General features: G+C 33.3%; 2 protein-coding genes and 1 long non-coding RNA gene across 5 annotated transcripts; 2 read left to right on the top strand and 1 right to left on the bottom strand.

Moving 5' to 3' along the window:
• The first annotated feature begins 823 nt into the window (after positions 1 to 823).
• Positions 824 to 1,372, top strand: LOC118063231 (STS14 protein). The gene has a single exon (XM_035077211.2). The coding sequence runs from the start codon at positions 824 to 826 to the stop codon at positions 1,370 to 1,372; it is 549 nt and encodes a 182-aa protein (XP_034933102.1).
• A 1,010-nt stretch (positions 1,373 to 2,382) lies between these two features.
• Positions 2,383 to 7,714, bottom strand: LOC118063232 (uncharacterized). Of its 2 annotated transcripts, XM_035077212.2 has the most exons (12): positions 7,361 to 7,714; positions 7,185 to 7,253; positions 6,363 to 6,435; positions 5,786 to 5,869; positions 5,578 to 5,694; positions 4,861 to 5,286; positions 4,162 to 4,562; positions 3,942 to 4,041; positions 3,783 to 3,842; positions 3,615 to 3,701; positions 3,106 to 3,234; positions 2,383 to 2,939 (listed from the first exon to the last, which is right to left on the bottom strand). In XM_035077212.2, the coding sequence occupies exons 2-12, from the start codon at positions 7,226 to 7,228 to the stop codon at positions 2,637 to 2,639; spliced, it is 1,824 nt and encodes a 607-aa protein (XP_034933103.1). In that variant the 5' UTR covers positions 7,229 to 7,253; positions 7,361 to 7,714; the 3' UTR covers positions 2,383 to 2,636. The 2 variants fall into 2 exon arrangements, with proteins under 2 accessions (XP_034933103.1, XP_073266399.1); XM_073410298.1 differs by lacking the exons at positions 7,185 to 7,253; positions 7,361 to 7,714 and adding an exon at positions 6,628 to 7,159.
• A 611-nt stretch (positions 7,715 to 8,325) lies between these two features.
• LOC118063233 (uncharacterized) lies at positions 8,326 to 9,041 on the top strand. 2 transcript variants are annotated; one of them, XR_012170272.1, is made up of 2 exons: positions 8,326 to 8,527; positions 8,788 to 9,041. It is a non-coding gene; the product is annotated as an uncharacterized lncRNA (long non-coding RNA). The 2 variants fall into 2 exon arrangements; XR_004689880.2 differs by having other exon boundaries at positions 8,326 to 8,607.
• The last annotated feature ends 9,180 nt before the right edge of the window (positions 9,042 to 18,221 follow it).

Genomic DNA, 18,221 nt, shown 5'->3' with positions numbered 1-18,221 from the left:
GAATCAAGATTTATCTCAATGACGGCTCTTGTTTTTAAAAAGTTTTTTTTTTTTAAAAATATATAAAAATAATGTTTTCAAAAAAATTAATTTTTTATATTAATATATTAAAACTATTTAAAAATATCAAAATAAAATTTAGTTCGAAGCTTAAAAAATTCAAATTTATTTCAAAATTATAATTGAATTGCAGTGCCAAACGAGATTAAAATTATAATTGCATAGAACACATGGAAATACAAGATTTCACTTAAATATGTTTAGGATAGAGATGTGGTTGGGTTTTATATATATATAACCCATAAAAAAATATGTATTTTAAATTTTTTAAAGATACAGTAATTTATATTTTAAAAATACTTTTAACTTTTAAAAAAATCAGCTTCACAGATCCCATGATCTCTTACTGTGTTCGCATGTATAAACAATGTAACAAGGCATGATCTCCAACCCCATTTTGGTGGGCATTGTCTGACCATTCCCTCTGTTTCAAGGCTCCTTGTCTCCATGCCCACCAAGTTTCATATTGATTTGAATGACTTATCGATAAATAATAAATAAGATATAAATATTATTAAATCAAATATATATATATATATATATATAAAATAACAAAGTTATATACCAATACATCTATTCAAAAACCATTAAATAAAACATAAAAATCTAATTTTCTTTCGTCATCCTTAAAAGTGAGGGTGCTAGAGGGAAGGCCAAACTAGTCATTTCACCTAAGCACAGCCCATCAACACGAGCAAATCTATTAATAAACTGGATCGTCAAGCTCGAGATCACATGACCTTGTCAAAATCTAGCTATAGAAATGGCTTCCCACTCCTTCCTTATTGTTCTGGTTCTAGCTTTATGCCACAGCTCAGCCCATGGTGCGGCTCCGGCATCAAGCCACAACCCCACCCAAGTCACAACAACCCCAACACCACCACCAAATGTAGCTAATGAGTTTCTACAACCTCACAACCAAGCAAGAGCAGCAGTCGGTGTTGGCCCTCTCAAGTGGAGTGAAATGCTAGCCAATGCCACAAGCAGACTAGTCAGGTACCAAAGGAACAAAATGGGTTGCCAATTTGCAAACTTGAGCGACAGTAAGTATGGTGGAAATCAGTTATGGTCTAGTGGCATGGCTGTGACTCCACGTATGGCTGTTGATAATTGGGTGCAAGAGAAGAATTACTATAACCACACTGACAATTCCTGTGCGCCAAATCATAGTTGTGGTGTTTACACACAGGTGGTGTGGAGGAAATCTCTGGAGGTGGGGTGTGCACAAGCAACATGTGTGAAGGAGCAAGCTAGCTTAACTGTATGTTATTATGACCCACCTGGGAATATTATAGGGGAAAGCCCATACTAGACAAGATGTAGCTACATAAATAAATCTCTAGTCATCTGTGTTTGTTCAAGTTCTGTATTGTGTAAGTGTTCTTTTAAATGAAGATCTCAGCACTTATGTTTGGTGAGTAGTGGACGTGCAGATTTCCTTGTCTTTTTTCTCGCTTTTAGCAAAGAATGAACTTGCACGCATACAAGTTCATAAGCACAATTGTCTCAATCTTAGTGCAGGTCTTTTGATGGCCTAAGAGTCGTGCTACAAAATTTCAAGGCTTTGCATTTGGTTTTCGCCAAAATGATCTTTCCAAAAGCATAGATCTAATGGAAAGGGTGATTGTACTGCTTCCAGATGCTTGTTCTATAGATGATCTTCACTGACAATTGTGAACATAGGCGAGTTGTACTGCCTCACTGTGAACAGAACCACCCCGCAGTAATTGAATCGGTATCTTCCCTGAAAGGTTGTAATAATTGAGCTGAGACTGCCCGTCACATGTTCGCCCACCCAATAGGAGTGATTCTATTTATCCCTAAATATCTATTAACAATTGAGCCATGGATCCACATGACACCAACTAGCCATCAAGTAATTGATAATATTTGGCATACTTACTTGGATGAATAGCATTAATTACAGCTGCTGCTTTTCTTGTTTTGTAGAAGTTCCCTTTCGAAGCATTAGTACAGTCACAACGATAGCTATAGCCATAACCACAATCACTTCTATACCACCATCAAGCTAGTAGGATCTTTTTCAGTTCTCAAGGTGAGAGACGATGATCTTGCCTGGAATGGGACATTGCTCTACAAAAGGTTCAGTTTCTGGTGTAAACAAGCGTGCTAGGGATCTTTTTAGCAAAGAGTCGAGTCTCAGAGGCCGCATCATCAGTACTCAGACAACTGATTCTCGCCGTTTTCTTCATTGGATTGGTTTGTGTCAATGGCCCATACAAGATTTTGCACTCATAATGAACCATATAATAACTAAATTAATGAATTGTACTCCACATGTATCACAAGTAAAACGCAGTAGGTACATGTACAATACTCAATGCACATTTTCATTTCCTTTCCAAACATCACAGAAATCATGAAAGCTTCCACTACTGGAACAAGCAGAATGGAGAGTACGTTATACAAAACAAAATATAGCATTGTTCTATCCCTCCATTTCCGGCTTCATCTCCTAATTTGTACAAGGAAAAAATTTCAAAATCTCAATATGAAAACCTTAAGAACTAGGCGAATGAGATCGAGTGCCAGAAACATTTAACACACGTAAGTGATCACTTTACAAGCTCTTTAGATATCAGGTACCGAAAAGTAAAATTATGCGGAATCCATTCAATAGTCTTACGAGGCTTTCCTAGCTGACATTTCTTGAGACACTTCCTTACAGATTCAGGCAAAGTTTGTTGGATCATTTCAAGAAGACCCGCTGGACATAAACCTGAATCCTTTGCATAGGATTCCATGATCTTCGGAAGTAGGACTTTCTGGCCCTTGCGCACACCAAAGGTAGCTCGGATATACTCTTCCTTCGCAGCTTCAAGCTCATGAATTACTCTTTTTGGAGTGTAGACACGAACCTGGCAAAAATATTCGTACAAGTTCCTTAGCATGGTCTGGTTATTCCTCGTTAGTTTTACCTATTACAAACTATATGCAAGCCATGTTCATGCTGCACTGTGTCTTACTTGTGAGTGCTACTCATGTTTTGAAAATTTTGTAACAGGTAAAAGGAAAATGAAGTACCGCAGGATCAGAATGGCTTCCAGAACAGAGCGCGAAATGCAAAAGAGGTTCTGGACGGTTAATTGCATATGCTTGCCGTTCTTCTACAGTCTTGAATTTGAACTTTGATGAAAGTAAAAATCGAATCCACTGCAATTAGGGACAAGCTTTGTCAGGACCACAGAGTCAGAAGAATTTTGCTATGTAACTGACAGCAAATCAAAGCGCATTGTTTTATCCCGCAAGAATTATTTTAAGCACAAATATGCTTATTGGAAATAGATATATTATCGTATTTCTTTTTGTAAGAGCATGCATGTTTTCTTTTGATGAAACAAAAACAAGTGCCCCTGTCTATTTGAGAAGACCTTTCATGATAAATGGTTTAGCTCTAGATGCCAAATCCTGCATGGATATCAACTGAAGGCATGAAAAAATGATGACCGAAAACACCAAAACCCTTGGACAAGTTATTAATAATAATCTCAATGACTGGTTTCTTAATTTCAATATGATCTCTTAAGATCCACCTGTCCAGGACGAGACATCCGGCATCCAAGGATAGAACTCTGTATCGTGTCTGCACTAAATGTATGACCCCCAACATTATATGCAGCCTGCATAGAGCAATAGTGTAAGCACAAGTATATTTTCACAAAACCTCTTCCTTAAAGGAAACACAAAAGAGTTTTCCATACCCTCAAAAGTAGAAAGAGCCTCTTAACATTGTTTTGTGGAATCCCATATGCCAGATATGCCTATTAGAAAGCAGTGAAGATTAGAAACTCATGTCAAAGATAGAAAAAAATATAGAATTAGCTCTTTAAGCAAGTATTTCTATGGAAAAGAGCCATTACATGCATCACTAGTGCATTGTGTATATTGATCCAGAAAGCTAGTCTTTCCTCATGTTTGAGCTTCCTAGGATCGACTTCTTCCAATCGACATATAAGTGATCTGCAGCAGAACCTAATAAGTATAGAAAAATCTCTAGAGAACAAAAAATACTTGCTGTTTACTTGATACATACATTATTAACACGTTTTCTGGTATTAATTAAATGGCAGAAGAACTCACCTGAAATTTTGTAGCAAGTTTTCAACATCTCCTAACTTTTGCCTGTCTCTATAAATCCATGGCACTTCAATCATTGTACTGTATGGTCCACTGAACTCTTTCAGGCCTTCAACAAGGAAAGGGTTATCCAATCGCACATCAAAGGATGCGTTATTCCTAAATCCCGGACTCCACATATCACATTGTTCTCGTGGGGAAAATGCACTCATTGATGATAAAGATGAATTGGGAGATGAAAGGCCATTATGCGTCGAAGGTGGATCTGAAAGTTTACAATATATAGCTGACATGCACTTTATCATATCCTCTGAAAGCTTGTTAGGTGTCTCTGGAACATGGTCATAAATACTAGTACCAAGATGCTCAGCCAAACTGACAATGTTTGAAGCACTCTGCGCATACTGCATAAAAAGGCACAAAATTTATATTCAACTCAAGGCTGACAGATTTGTCATGTGAAGAAATTGATCGCCCTACTGTTACTTTTCTATTATTGTTGCACTTGGAAATGGATAGCCAATTACAGAGCTCTTCCCCATCTCCAAGAAAGAAGAGGAAAGAAGGAAGTCAATGGAAACACATGATTTCCAAGCATTTTGTTTAGGCACACAAATCGTAAATTAAACACCTTGTGCAGAGAACAAAAAAAAAAACAACACCACAAAGACTAATGGTTCGTGTGCTAGCACTCAAAATTACCTCCATCATGGACAATGGCTGGGAATGGCAAGCACGTACAGCCCTACCAAGAGATTCTTCTGGAGGAGAGGTTCTATTTGAAAATGCTGAGCGTTGTGACAATGAAGAGTGACAGCGATGAACTCCAGAATCTAATAGTTTCTCTTCTCCTCCAATAATATTGGTTTCCTTCCATGTATTTTCATGTGACTGACAAGCAGTTTGAGTTGCTGAAGTTTCCTTCTTTGATGTCTCAGGCCTGGAAACATCAAACAACCTTCGTCTTGGGGTTGTGACAGGGGTTTTTAGACTTCGATCCTGTTTAGATGGAGAAACCAAGTATGTTTGCTGATCAAATGCCTTCCGGTATAAGGAGAGAAGATATTGTTCCAGATGTACAACTTCCAACTCCAGTACCGCAATTTCCTTAATTAATTCTGTGGCTGGCTGGAGTTGCAGAAAACACAGGAAGTGGTAAGTCAAAAATTTGAGCCTAACAGATATCTCTGGCATTATAATTCCATTTTACATATAAGTTACATAAACCAGTGCAAAAAATTGCAATTACAAATTATCAGCAGAGTTTCTCAAAGTAATGATAAGATTTCAGCAACTCAACAGATGACATGGTTACAGGTTCTGTGGAAAAGCCCCAGTTCTGGATACTCACTCTGAATGACAGTGACATGCCCGATAAACTATTTCTATTTCCATAAAATCATTATGTCAAGAATTTACCTTAGGCATTGGCAGCTCCGTCGTGCTATCAAGGGAAGAAGTTTTGTAACCCATAGCACTTTCCAGAGCACGACGGACCTGAAATTGATCTTGTAATCTTTTCTCAAGCTGTAGAATCTGTATAAACACGTTCAAATAATATTTAGCTCCGAGCAAGAAAGACCAGCATAAGATATGGTTTGAAAAGTGAAGAAGTTCAGTTGCATACCTCTTGCTTTAAAGAATTTTGCACTTCAGTCTTAGGAGATTGTTTCTTCTTGGATTTGGCAGAGTTTTTCAATTGCCCCATATTCTGCAATCAGATTGTAACCAAAAATCATATACTTAGCAATTGCTTCTTGAATTATGCCCCAGGAGGATTCTCCTGATCAATTAATGTTCTGGGAAAAGCTACCAAATCAACTTAACTTTTTTTGTTAATTTTATATACAATAAAACACTAGAATATTTTATTCCATTCAACTGCACTAACACAGTTGGGACCACAAGTGAAATTTGGCTCAAATGTATTAAGCTAATTCTTCATCCCATTGGCCCACCATAAGAAAATAAACAAATAATTTGAAGCGGAGGAAACAACCTTGATCATATTTAAAAGAAGAAAAATAAGTCATTTTACAGATGAGTTTAGGCTGGCTTTATGCTTAAGGTCTTTGTACAACATGGGGAAGAAGGGCTTACTGTAAGAATAAATAAGATAGCGAGCTACTTCTTTCTTTTCTTTTCCTTTTCCTTTAAGCAAAATAGAAAAAAAAAGAAAAAAGAAAAAAAAAGTGTAATCTTACTAGCTTTATGCGGCCTGATGCTTCAAAGGAACTATCTAAGCCATCTTCCTCAACTCTTTTCTTATCTGGCAAGCTGCCACAGCACAAATAGCAAACATCAAGATGGAAGTAGATATATATTGGAGAAGAAAACAAGAATAAAAAAGCCTCCAATATAGTTCTTGGCTGCCTTTATATAATGTGCACAGCTCCTGCAACATATTTACTGGATTTGTTTTTCTTTTAAAGCGGAAAGGAGAAGATGGTCAGAGATACCAACAGTTACCTCCTACCAAAGGTCCACTTAGCAATAATTTTCCCAAGACCCATCCTTAAACAATTTTCAGTTACATTCAACACATCTATTACTCATTAATTACTAACTTTATAAGGGAAAGAGCTTGGGAGAAATTGAATAAGAAAATCAGAAAGAAAACTCTCCAAATTCTAAGCTGGGAACACACAGGATTCCATCCCTAAAACCCCATCTTCAAGCTCTTCTTTTTGATGATTTAGAAAAAGCTCTCCCGCAATTCCTCTTTCCTGAAGCTCTAAAATTTCATCTGGACCACAAAAACTTCGTGGTCTTTTCTGCTTGGAAAATAGCTAGAGAATAAAACCAAAGACTTTATGGGGTTTCATACAACTGTAGTCTCATTGGTTTTACTTGTAAAGAACAATATTGAGCAGCTGTGATGATGCCCCAAATTTCCATTTTACTCATGAAGCCCACCGCAGAAGCCATTCCAGTTAAAGAAACTCATCAAGTAGCATAACGATAAATTGAAATTAGTAACGAGCACAATAATTGCAAACTAACAAAAAAAATGAATGAATAGCTACCTCTTTGAACGCTTGTGTCTAGTAGTCACTCTCAGTCCATACATTTTACTATCTTCACCTCCTTCAGAACTGAGAGAAAACATACCCCAAACAACAGTAACTCAGTAAAAGAAACATCATTTCCCATAAACAAAGAAAGAAAAAAGAAACATGAAAACAAAGGAAAAGACAGTTACCATTAAACTTCAAGAACCGAACAAGCAAGTACCCAAGATAAGATCTTTAAACAAATGATGAATCAGAGAAACCAGAGCCACCAGTCCAAATGAGTTCACACTTCACAGACCTCTGAGGTCTAATTAGACTACAAAAACAGAACTTCTCTTCATGTAATGTAGCTGACCAGAGGTTCCAGGAAGTACCCGCAAAGTGATCATTAGCAGCTGTCGCAGTGTCTGAACATAGGGAGCCCGAAATAGTTCACAAAGATAAGACCTTTGTGCTTTTGACCACTGAACCTCCACCTTTGAGAGGGTAAAAGAAAAGGTGTGCTTGTTGAAGTAATAGAGTTGTGTCTTTTTGAAGTGATGGAGTTGTGCTCTTTCATAAGGATGTTTTTTAAAATAAAAAATAAAAACTAACATTACAATTGTTTATGTATATACTTATACATAGAGACAATTCTACGAGATTTTAATTATTTAAAAAAAGTTCTAGTTTTTCTAAAAAATTTTATTTTACTTTTTTTATCAAAACTTTTTTCTCCTTTTTTTTTTATAAAGATTAAGTACAAATTTGGTATTCATAATTTATTTTTATTTGGGCCATAAAGAATAAAAAATTAATAAACTTGAAAAAAAATATTTAAATAATAGTTGTTTTTGCTAGAAAATTAATAATTACTTCAATCTTCATCTTTAATTTATATTTATATTTTATGTCTTTGTAGAAGTTAAGTATAACCAGCAATTTTAAAATAATTTATGGGGATATTATGAGTTTACCTACCAATTAATGTTTTTTTAAAAGTATTTTAAATATATATATATTAAAATAATATTTTTAATATCATAACATTAAAACAATCTCAAAATATAAAAATAAAATTTAATAAAAACACATATGCATAAAGTGTTACAACATCACTTTAGTCTATAAATCAGTTTACTTTTACAAATTAAGAGTCTTTTTGCATCAAAAGATGTAAACCAGCTCGTGTCGATGCTATAGTAAAGAGTAGACCCATGCGCCTTCAAATGTCAAAGGTGTCGAAAAGTGAACAATATTCTTTCATGGAGAAAGAGAGATCCAAAGAGAGAGAGCAGGGGAAGATAAATAGTGGCTATGACTGTTAAGTGAGAAAGGTCAACAAAGTCCAGTTCCCACATTCTCTTCTCTTGGTGGTAAGCAAGTGGGAGTGGGTGGCCGCCCCTCCAATCTTGTCCTATACTGTTTATCTACACACAGTATCCTATACTCTGATGTATGTATTGGGTTTGTAAATACCTAGCTAGCATGCTTTCTTTTGAACGGATATGTACGTTTTTTTTCCTTGTTTTAATTGAAGTATATATCCTTTGATCAGTCTTCATGGAGCAACTTTACATCCCTTAAACGCAGAACACTGAAAATTGTGCGTTTATTTGCTGTTTCTGTCTTCCAGGCTTATTTGGATTTTGAAGAACAAGGATAGGCAGGAGAATGCTCCAATGGTGCTGTCTCCCCAGAACAAGGAGGTGTCTAAATACAAGGAAAATAACATCCAAGTATGTTCATGTAATGAAATACGATGGTACAGGGTTATCTAGTAGCTAATCGATCTTGTTTGCATGTGTAATAATTGGGGTTTGCCAAATCACAGAATCGATGGACCAGCTTACCAAATTTTCACTTTACAAGCTAAGATGTTTTGTTCTTTTTCTTGACATGGAGTTTCTAAAGTCAAAAAGCTTCAATTTCTTGCAACACAATGTTAACCTTGATTTGATTTCTGCACTTAGTTTTCTCGTTCTCTTGACAAGGACTCCCCCCCCCCCCCACTTTTATTGCACTTGTGTGTTAATAGTAATGCCAGGTTCTACACGGAACCCATGCCTTCCAGGTATTAGATGAAAAACCAAGAGGTTATTTTGTTCTTCTATCTACCAATTTGTTATTTTTGTGCTCAAGAAACATAAATCTATGGAGAAGAAATATCCCAAAACAACGCGAAAGTTGCTCGAGTGAGTCCATCCAAATATAACAGCTATATTGAGCACCAATCAAGAAAGGGGTTAAGTCCAAATGTAAGTTGCTAAAAGAGTTTTAGCCTACAAGCAACAAAAGCAGGCTCGCCTCAAAAGGGATGAAAGGTGAGGGATAAAGGAGACATTGGATGCTTGAAAGTAATTGAGGTTTTGTGGGGTTTTCTCTTTGTCTTAAATCTCTTTTTGTAGAAATGAGGCTAAAGGCAGATACCTCATATTGTCCTTCAGTATCCGAGAGACTCGTTTTTGTCACAGAATCCTCCAGTAAACTATGGTAATGAGGCTTGACCTTTTCCAATATCGATACAAGAGAAAAGGTGACCTGAGTGTGTGTAGTAAGGTGGTCAGGCCTCTCTTTTTTGTCGTGATACTCACCTGCTGACAAAAAAAGGAGTTTATTTTCTCACTGCAACTAGGAAAAGAAAGATGGAGTGGAGAGAGGCAGAGATGGAGAGGTTGTCCCTTGAAAACTTTCTAAAAACATTTTTTAATTGGAAACTTTTCTCTAGAGATTGTAGAAAATCCCATAGAGTCTATAGCATTGCCTAGAACACTAAAAATCTGAGCCATTGTCACATAGGACATGACTCAGAAACTACTTACCATAATCACCAACCTAAATTCTCAATGAAAAAATAAATTTCCCTGGTCTCATTATATATATATAATATATATATATATATAAACCCTAGCTTGAAAATACTCTAATATCGAGTAAAAGACAAACCTGTGACCCTGCTCCTTCCTCCAGCCTTGCAAGAAAAGGTACTACTTTCCACAAAGCAAGTAATGTAGTGCATGAGTTGTTGGATTTAATCTTCAGAATTGTAGACGACAAGATTACTTGAAGGGACAGATATAACCTTGGATTCACCCAATACAGCAGAAGAATCCATGGTTTTTATATCATGCTTGCTTGTAAGTGATTCTTCTCTTGGGGATCAAGCTCAAGTCAGGATTATTTTGGACACATCTGTTAGTTTAAGTTCTCTGTATTGGAAGAAGTTAGAAATTTTCCAGTTCCAATAAATAAACAAATGAAACTTCTATTTTATCTTATTATGATTATCTTAAACAAGTCAGATTGGATTCTTTCTCAATAACAGAAATTCAAGTACATCAAGAAAAAAAAATGTATATTTGTTCAAATTTTGAGCAGAGTGTGAGTTTTTTAAGGAATCTGACAGACATACTTCATAGATTTATGAAATTATTAGTTGCATTAATTATGTTCTTTAATTGTGAATCGCAAAAAACAACATCCCCCATTGTAATTAATAATCTAACACAGAGTTCCATGGTGCTTAGATTTTTCTTGAAAATTTGACTGTTTATAAGCACAAGATTAGGCTAGATACCCATGTGTCTCCATGATTTTTAGATCAAGAAAATATCGTTTTTTTTTTAATTGTCCACTCACTCTTCATTGAAGCCTGGTAAAAAAAACACCAAACGAATGGTTAAACAATGCCAAGATCCCATAGGGTTCTGACATGTTTGTAATCTCTAGTGAAAACATGAAATTGATTTTCAATTCAAGGCAGCAAATTCAGTTATGTTTTGAAAAGAAAAAAAAAAAGATGCTCAGTAGGCAACAAAATTGAAGCAGGTTCCAATTTCCTGCAATTCTCAGTAATCGTGCACAATGTTCAATTGAAATTATCATAGAAGACAATTTAGAAGTTGGTATAATAAACTGTATGAAGTTCAAAGAAGCTTGCAAAGTTCCAAAACATTGGATTTGAAGTGTAGCATGAGTCCATGTTCTTGACTTCTTGTGGCATTCTACTGTGTATTTTTCCTTTCTTTAAAGCACAAAGATTTGCTTAGCAATAAACCGTAAGTGCATAAATCTTCATTAACAATCATGTTCTTTCAAAACTTGGAGTCCAACCATGGAGTTTTCAGAGTGTGAGGTGCTACTCAACAACCTGATGAATTTCATAGTTACGGCATGTCTTGTTCATGCCCAAGAACAGCACTGTGTGCCTCAAGAACAGAAATTGGATTCCATGTTTAATTTGAAATTTGAAGTTCAAATAGGAACACGGTCATTTCAACTCAACATTGCAGCACGAACTAACCAGGAACGCCAGCTTTTAACATCTTGGTTTGCCACAGAGGTGAAGGACCACAATTATTACAATCAACAGAGACATGCATACGGTGGCAGTACTGATGCAAACGTGAGGTGCAGAAATGACAAACATGGTTCCAAACCAAAAATGTGTACCAAAACGAATGCTTCTTGATCTGAGACACCGATAAACACATACATCTATACATCACGAGTGAAAAAGGGACTAACAAGGCAGCGCCTCGAATTGGACTGGAGTGACCATAGCTGTGGGGAGATGGGAGAGGGATGCATTCGTTTCGGGCTATAGAGAAGGTGCAGAATCCCACAATTGGGACAGCAAAGGCGAACTTTCCAAAGACATTTGGACAAGGAGTCGATGCCAATCATAAAACGCAAAAGACATCTCTCTTCTTCCTCCTTGTCTGTCCCCACACCAGTACCACTGCAAGGAGGTCTCTATTTTACACCAAATCCCTTGCAAGTTGCAGCCCTTTTCTTAGTCCTAATTGCCTTGCCAAAAACTTTTAGGTAAATCTATATATCTAGCCTATGGCTTGTAAGCATGATCCACTTGGTTTTTTTCCCCTTCTCGTAGCAGCACCTGCGCTGCCAGAAAACCAGTTTGAATTAGATAGTTAGTAAACCAGCTCCATGACCATGATATTGTCTCATCCAGCTCTATCTGGTGTGTCTGTTGTTAATTGTTAAGATTAGTGACTTAATTTCCATTCAATCGAACTCCAACATGGTTGATCAGTTCCTAATCCACAAAGGCTGATCATGAGCCCTTTGGCTAGGCACTGAATTATTTAAGTACATTATATAACAATAACAAAATATAATAAAAACAGATGGGTGAAAACCATCTAATAGATAGTCTAATGGTAAGAGTTTAGGGTTAAGAAATTTACTTCTTTATTTTAAGTTCGACTCTTGTGATTGCTAATATGACAATCATTGGAAACTTACATAATCATTAACTTTAGAATCCGTAAAATTAATCAAGATATATATAAACTATCCAGATATTCACATTAATTAAAACACAGAAGGGTGAAGTTCCACAGTGAAAAACACCTTGCACATATTTACAGTCCACTCTGTATTGAGTTTTTTATTTTTCAATTTTTTGATATAATATAATTAACGCTTTGCCCTTTCTAAAAAAACAATTAACTTGCCAATGGTGTAATTCTATCCATTAGTAAATGATGATAATACTCTTAAAAGGGAGGGAAAAGAGAGAGAAGAGGTGAACTATCATTTAGAGGTTATTTTTCTTTTTTTATTATATTTATATTATTTTAGGGGTAATTTAGTGTTTTTAATAAATTTAAAATATTTATTAAAAAAAATTGTTAATATGCACAAGCATCTCAAGTGCATGTGGAGACTTACAACAACCAAGGGCGGGTTTCCTTGGTGTGGTTGGGTTTATATTCGTAGTCTCTCTCTTTTATGAGTGTTATGATCTTTGATTTGGCTTCGATGAGTTTTTATTTTTTATTTTTTATTTTTTTTTATCTTAGTTTCCACACATGACATTTTAAAATTTGAAATCACCTCTTCAATTTGTTTCTTCTTTATATTTGATTTATGTTCTTTTTATTATTTTTTTTATTTAAAATGATTTATAGAAATGATTTTTTTTAATTTCATCCTCATTTAATTTTTTTTTATCAGATGTGGTTCATATTTTTTTTTTTATTTATTTTGTTTTACACAATTTTTAGAATTGAAGTTTTTTTATGATTTTATTCTCCTTTAATTTTTTTTTCCTATGTAATTATATCCTCATTCTTTTGGCTTTGGCAAGTTTTTTTTTTTTAACTGAATTTCATCTTACAATTTCATCCTCCAACATTAAATTGGTAGGGAATCGAGTTTCTTGATTGAACCCAAGTCTAAGATTTCATGGATTGCGAGTTTGAAAATTAACCTAGGTTTAGAAGATTCACACGGGTTTGATTGAGTTTTTTTTTTCTTCTTTTTTAAGCTAATATTTTTTTAGTTTCATCCTTCAACATTTATTTTTTTTCCAATTTCATCATCCTTGAATTTTTTATTTGTCACATTTAGCCCTCATTCTTTTAATTGCTATTTTTTTTGTTTTAGATGATTTTTAGAATTGAAGTTTTTTTACAATTTCATTATCTTTCAATGTTTTTTTTTCTATGTGATTTCATTATCATTTTTTTTATTGCAATTCTTTTTGCTTTGGAATTTTTTAAAAATTTAGATTTTTATTACAACTTCATTCTCTAACATTAAATTAGTTGGAAAATTAAATTACTTGAATTAAACCCAAATCTAAGATTTTATTGATTGCGAGGTTGAAAAATTATCCTAGTTCAAGAGATTCGCTTAGATTTATTCCCTTCCCCTTTTATTTTTTAAATTAATATTATTTCAATTTCACTATTTAATACTTATTTGTTTCTTAAATCTCCTATCCATTCTTTAATTGAAGATGAGGTCAATTGAAACCTGAGCACAACCCATTTGGGAGGAGAATAAAAGAAGAAAAAAGAATATCCAACCGGATTAACTTAAGTAATTTTGATGCAGTCAATATAATATGTGGCTATCTTTACATTTTACTCCTTAGATTTTTTTACAATTAATTTTATCTAATACACTGATTAAGTTATCTTCATTTTAAATATTTTATCAATGCAAAAATAAAACAACAACACTCGTTTTTTTATTTTTTTTAAAAGCAGTCGCTAGATTGTGATCGATCAACAGCGAAGCGCGGCCTCGGGCCCAGTCTTGTAGTAAGTATGTGTGCTGTCTGTATGTTGAAGAGATAAAAAGTCGCATGTGAGTTCAACAACCTGGTACGCTAGTTTTAGCTTATTCAGTGTCTCTTAACTCAAGTACCCACCACCATTCAAGGGGAAAAAAGCCAAATTTGCTCTCCTCTAAGCATCCTTTTTTCTGGGTCCCCGTTCCTTGAGATAATCACACCAAATCTTGCGTTTGCATTTGGTATGAGGGGAGGACTGTTTATGTGGTTAAAACTACCCACCAAATCTTGCATCTGCCTCAACTATAAAGTATAAAGATGATGTTATCTTAACTAAACATTCTTCCCGAAATCACTCGTCGAAAACTTTGAATTCTTGAGATCGGCTAAAGGGATATCATCTGTCCATTAAATGCACAAGATTCTTGAAAAAATGCCCCGAAAGTGTTCGATAAAATGCCTGTTAACTCTGTTTAATGGTTGACTGTTAAGATTAAATGATTTCCAGTCGATGAGAAGGGACCTGTAATTGTGTCCACATGCAAAACTCGAATGCATGCGAGTTTTCAGATTTTATGCTGCAAGAGCAAGTTGGATGATTGTTTTAGGCTAAATGGGCAAAAGTTTGAATGTCCAGTTGCTGCAAACTACGATGGATGATTATGCTCTAAATAAGCTCGAATTAAAGAGAGTGATTAAAGCAAGAACTTGCCTTCACAATATTTAATAAAAACAAGCGGAATAAAATCTGATGCAACTTTCAACCCTTTTTAAGTAGATCATCTCTCTTTGAACTTCACTTCGTCGAAGAAATTAAATGGAATAAAGGGTTGTAAAAAGGGGCAAAAGCCCATATTGCTGATATGGGGAAAAGCAAGGAGTGGAATTAGAAGTTAAATAACATGGAAACAAAACTCGAACCCACCATTGCAGATACCTCGTTTATGCCACTTAAGGAATGGGAATTATTATTCAAGCAAAGCATTTAGAGCTTATTTTGGAATATGTTTGGTTTGTTTTTCAAGTGATTTTTATTTAGAAATATATTAAAATAATATTTTTTTTATTTTTTAAAAATTATTTATGATATTAACACATTAAAATAATTTAAAAATACTAAAAATATATTAATTTAAAATAAAAAATTTACTTTTTAAAAAAAATATTTTGAAAATATAAAAATAAATAGTATTTTATAAGGCATGATTGGGCTTAGCTCAAGTTGCCCTAAGTGCATGTCCCTCGTGTAGGAATGGAGAAACTATGTCCAAGCCCATAAATCTCTAGGGCATGGAACAACCTTCATGACTTTAGCATCATTCCAAAGAAGAAGAGGTGGCAGCCCAAATCCCCGATCGACACCCAGTAAATCCAGCCATTTGAAATGGAGTTTAGAGAAGTAACACTCGAAGAAACTTGGAAAGAGGATGGATAATTTCATTTTTTAAAGATAAGAGATTTATAAGTTTTATGATATTTTGTTAGATTATTAAGTTTTTCTTCCAAATAACTTAATGAATTTGAAGATATATTATCATCTTTTTTTCAAAAAAAAAAAAAAAACTTTACAACAAGCTTGATTATATATGTAGCCTTTTCATTTATACTTTTTTTTCTTGGATTTTTCACCCGACACATTTTTTAGAAAATTTTTAAGGAAATTAAAGATTTATTATCTTACAATTTTGTTCTTGTTAATTGCTAAAATTCTTAGAAAAGTTTCGAATCACCTCGTTGTGCTAATAATGATCATTAAGATTTTTATTTCAAGAAACTAAATTTACAAATACGAAGAATTATATTTTCTATTTTGTCGATCATAATTTGACTTTAATATAATTAAGATTTACAATAATAGTAATATAAGAAAAAAATTGATTATAGTTATAAACTATATTTACAATAAGTCAGTGCCTCAACTTTTTAGTTTTATTTTTATTTAATGATCAAGTATCTCAATTTTTTAAAATAGGTTGTCAAATTGTTAAAAACTCGACAATCAAGTGAAATTTGAAATTCTAAAAGAGAATGTCTTCTATCGTTGCTAAGTGTTTAGGTATCACTTATGATATGAATTATTTTAACTGTCATGTACAAGATGATGCGATAAATCAAAGGAAATCAATTCTTTAGGGAAAAAAAAATGAAAGATGAAAACAAGATTTAGAATGAGTAAAAAAATTAAAAACATAAGTAATTTTTTTTTTATTATATATAGATCTGAGTCAACCGCTTTGCGTATATCTGAATTAATTTTACGATTTTAAAATTAATAATCTATGTAAATTTTTAATATTTCTAAGGTTTATAAAATTTAAATTTATTAATTTTTAAAAAATAAATTTAAAATATAACAGTTAAATTATAAACTTCAAAATTAAAACATAAGCATTATTGTTCTTACGAGAGATGGAAAAGATGGTGAGAAAAAAAAAAAGAAAAGAGAAAGTCATCAAAAACGGATCTCACGCGATGAAAGTATAGGAGGAGCGTTTGCTCCCTCTATGGTCAGCTATAATGATTACCTGTATAATTAAAATTAAATGAGTTCATTTCCTGTATTTGGCCATTACCATTGTCAATAATAACAACCACTAATTTATCAAAAGAAACGATTAAATGCTGTTTAGTAGAAAGTTTTTTTAAAATATTTTTTATTTAAAAATAATATAAAATATTTTTTATTTTTAATATCAACATAACAAAATTAAAAAAAATATTAAATTGATATTTTTTCAAAATAAAAATATTTTTTAAAAGGGTTTAATAAAAAAAAATACCTACTCCCAAACAGGATAGCAATTAATTAAAAAAGATGTCATTTTTATATGAAAAACTCAAGCTTAAAATTACTTTTTTAAAAATATTTAAATTTTACTCTGTGTTTTTATAGGGGTGAACAAAAAAATTGAAAAATCAATTAAACCGAGAAAACTGAAAAAAAAATAACTAAAAAAATTGAATCGTGAAAAAAAAACCGATTAAAATTTTGAAAAAATCAACCAGTTTGATTTAATAAGCCTGAAATTGAAAAAAGCTGAACCGAAAAAACCGAATTTAAAAAAAAAAAAAAAAAAATAGAGCAAAACCGGTTTTTGTCCTAAAAAACTGAAATTGATCAGTTTGAACCGATTTTGTTTTTTTAATATTTTTTTTAGTTTGATTATTTATTTTAAAAATATTTAAATTTTACTCTGTGTTTTTTTAAGAGGCAACTAGGTTTGAAGGATAAGAAATAAAGTGTGTATTATAAGGGTGAACAAAAAAACTGAAAAACCCATTAAATCGAGAAAACTTGAAAAAAAAAAAACTAAAAAAATCAAACTGTGAAAAAAACCGATTAAATTTTTTTAAAAAATTTGGTTTTATAAACTTGAAATTGAAAAAAAACAGAACCAAACCATAAAAACTAAGCCAAAACCGAGCCGAACCAGTTTTTGTCCTAAAAAACTGAACTGAACTGAAACTGATTGGTTTGAACCAATTTTAATTTTTTTTAGTTTTATTTTTTTTTTTAATAAAAACTAAACCAAACTAAAAAAAAATCACCCCTAACCAAATGCATTATCAACATTCTAGTGCTAGGTAACATTCTAGTGATAACGGTGAAAAGATGATGTGGTGGATACCATAGTTTTTTTTTTTTTGATTTACATGGATGTCCGAGCCAACTTGCGCGCACCACGACTAATCACATGATTCATTGAACATCCTGCAAATCCAGTAAACATGTAAGGCACCGCGAGGATGACAACCATACACGTTGAGATTTGAACCCAGGATGTAGAGGCTAGAAAGGCTTTGCTATCACTGAGCTACAAGCCTCGGTGTGGATACCATAGTTTTAAATCTCAGTTGTGGTGTAGCAAGCTATTGCAATTGCTAGGTAATCGAAAAAGTCAAAATGCTTACAGGAAAAACTTTTTAAATGTTGAAATTTTTTTTTAAAATAAATTAATTATCTCTTTGATGATTATATAATCAAACAATTCAACAAAGTAATTCACTTCAAAACTAATATT

The sequence above is a fragment of the Populus alba genome, chromosome 7 (assembly GCF_005239225.2).
Source record: "Populus alba chromosome 7, ASM523922v2, whole genome shotgun sequence".
In the NCBI taxonomy this organism is placed as follows: Eukaryota; Viridiplantae; Streptophyta; class Magnoliopsida; order Malpighiales; family Salicaceae; genus Populus; species Populus alba.
This window is presented reverse-complemented; position numbering and strand designations above follow the sequence as displayed.

Excerpts from the sequence above, each read along its gene's own strand:
- LOC118063231 (XM_035077211.2), top strand. The coding sequence starts at position 824 with ATGGCTTCCCACTCCTTCCTTATTGTTCTGGTTCTAGCTTTATGCCAC.
- LOC118063232 (XM_035077212.2), bottom strand. The coding sequence starts at position 7,228 with ATGTATGGACTGAGAGTGACTACTAGACACAAGCGTTCAAAGAG. Across the intron at positions 6,436-7,184 it reads AGACACAAGCGTTCAAAGAG|CTTGCCAGATAAGAAAAGAG; the intron begins GTAGCTATTCAT and ends GTGCTGTGGCAG. Across the intron at positions 4,563-4,860 it reads AGCCATTGTCCATGATGGAG|TATGCGCAGAGTGCTTCAAA; the intron begins GTAATTTTGAGT and ends CTTTTTATGCAG.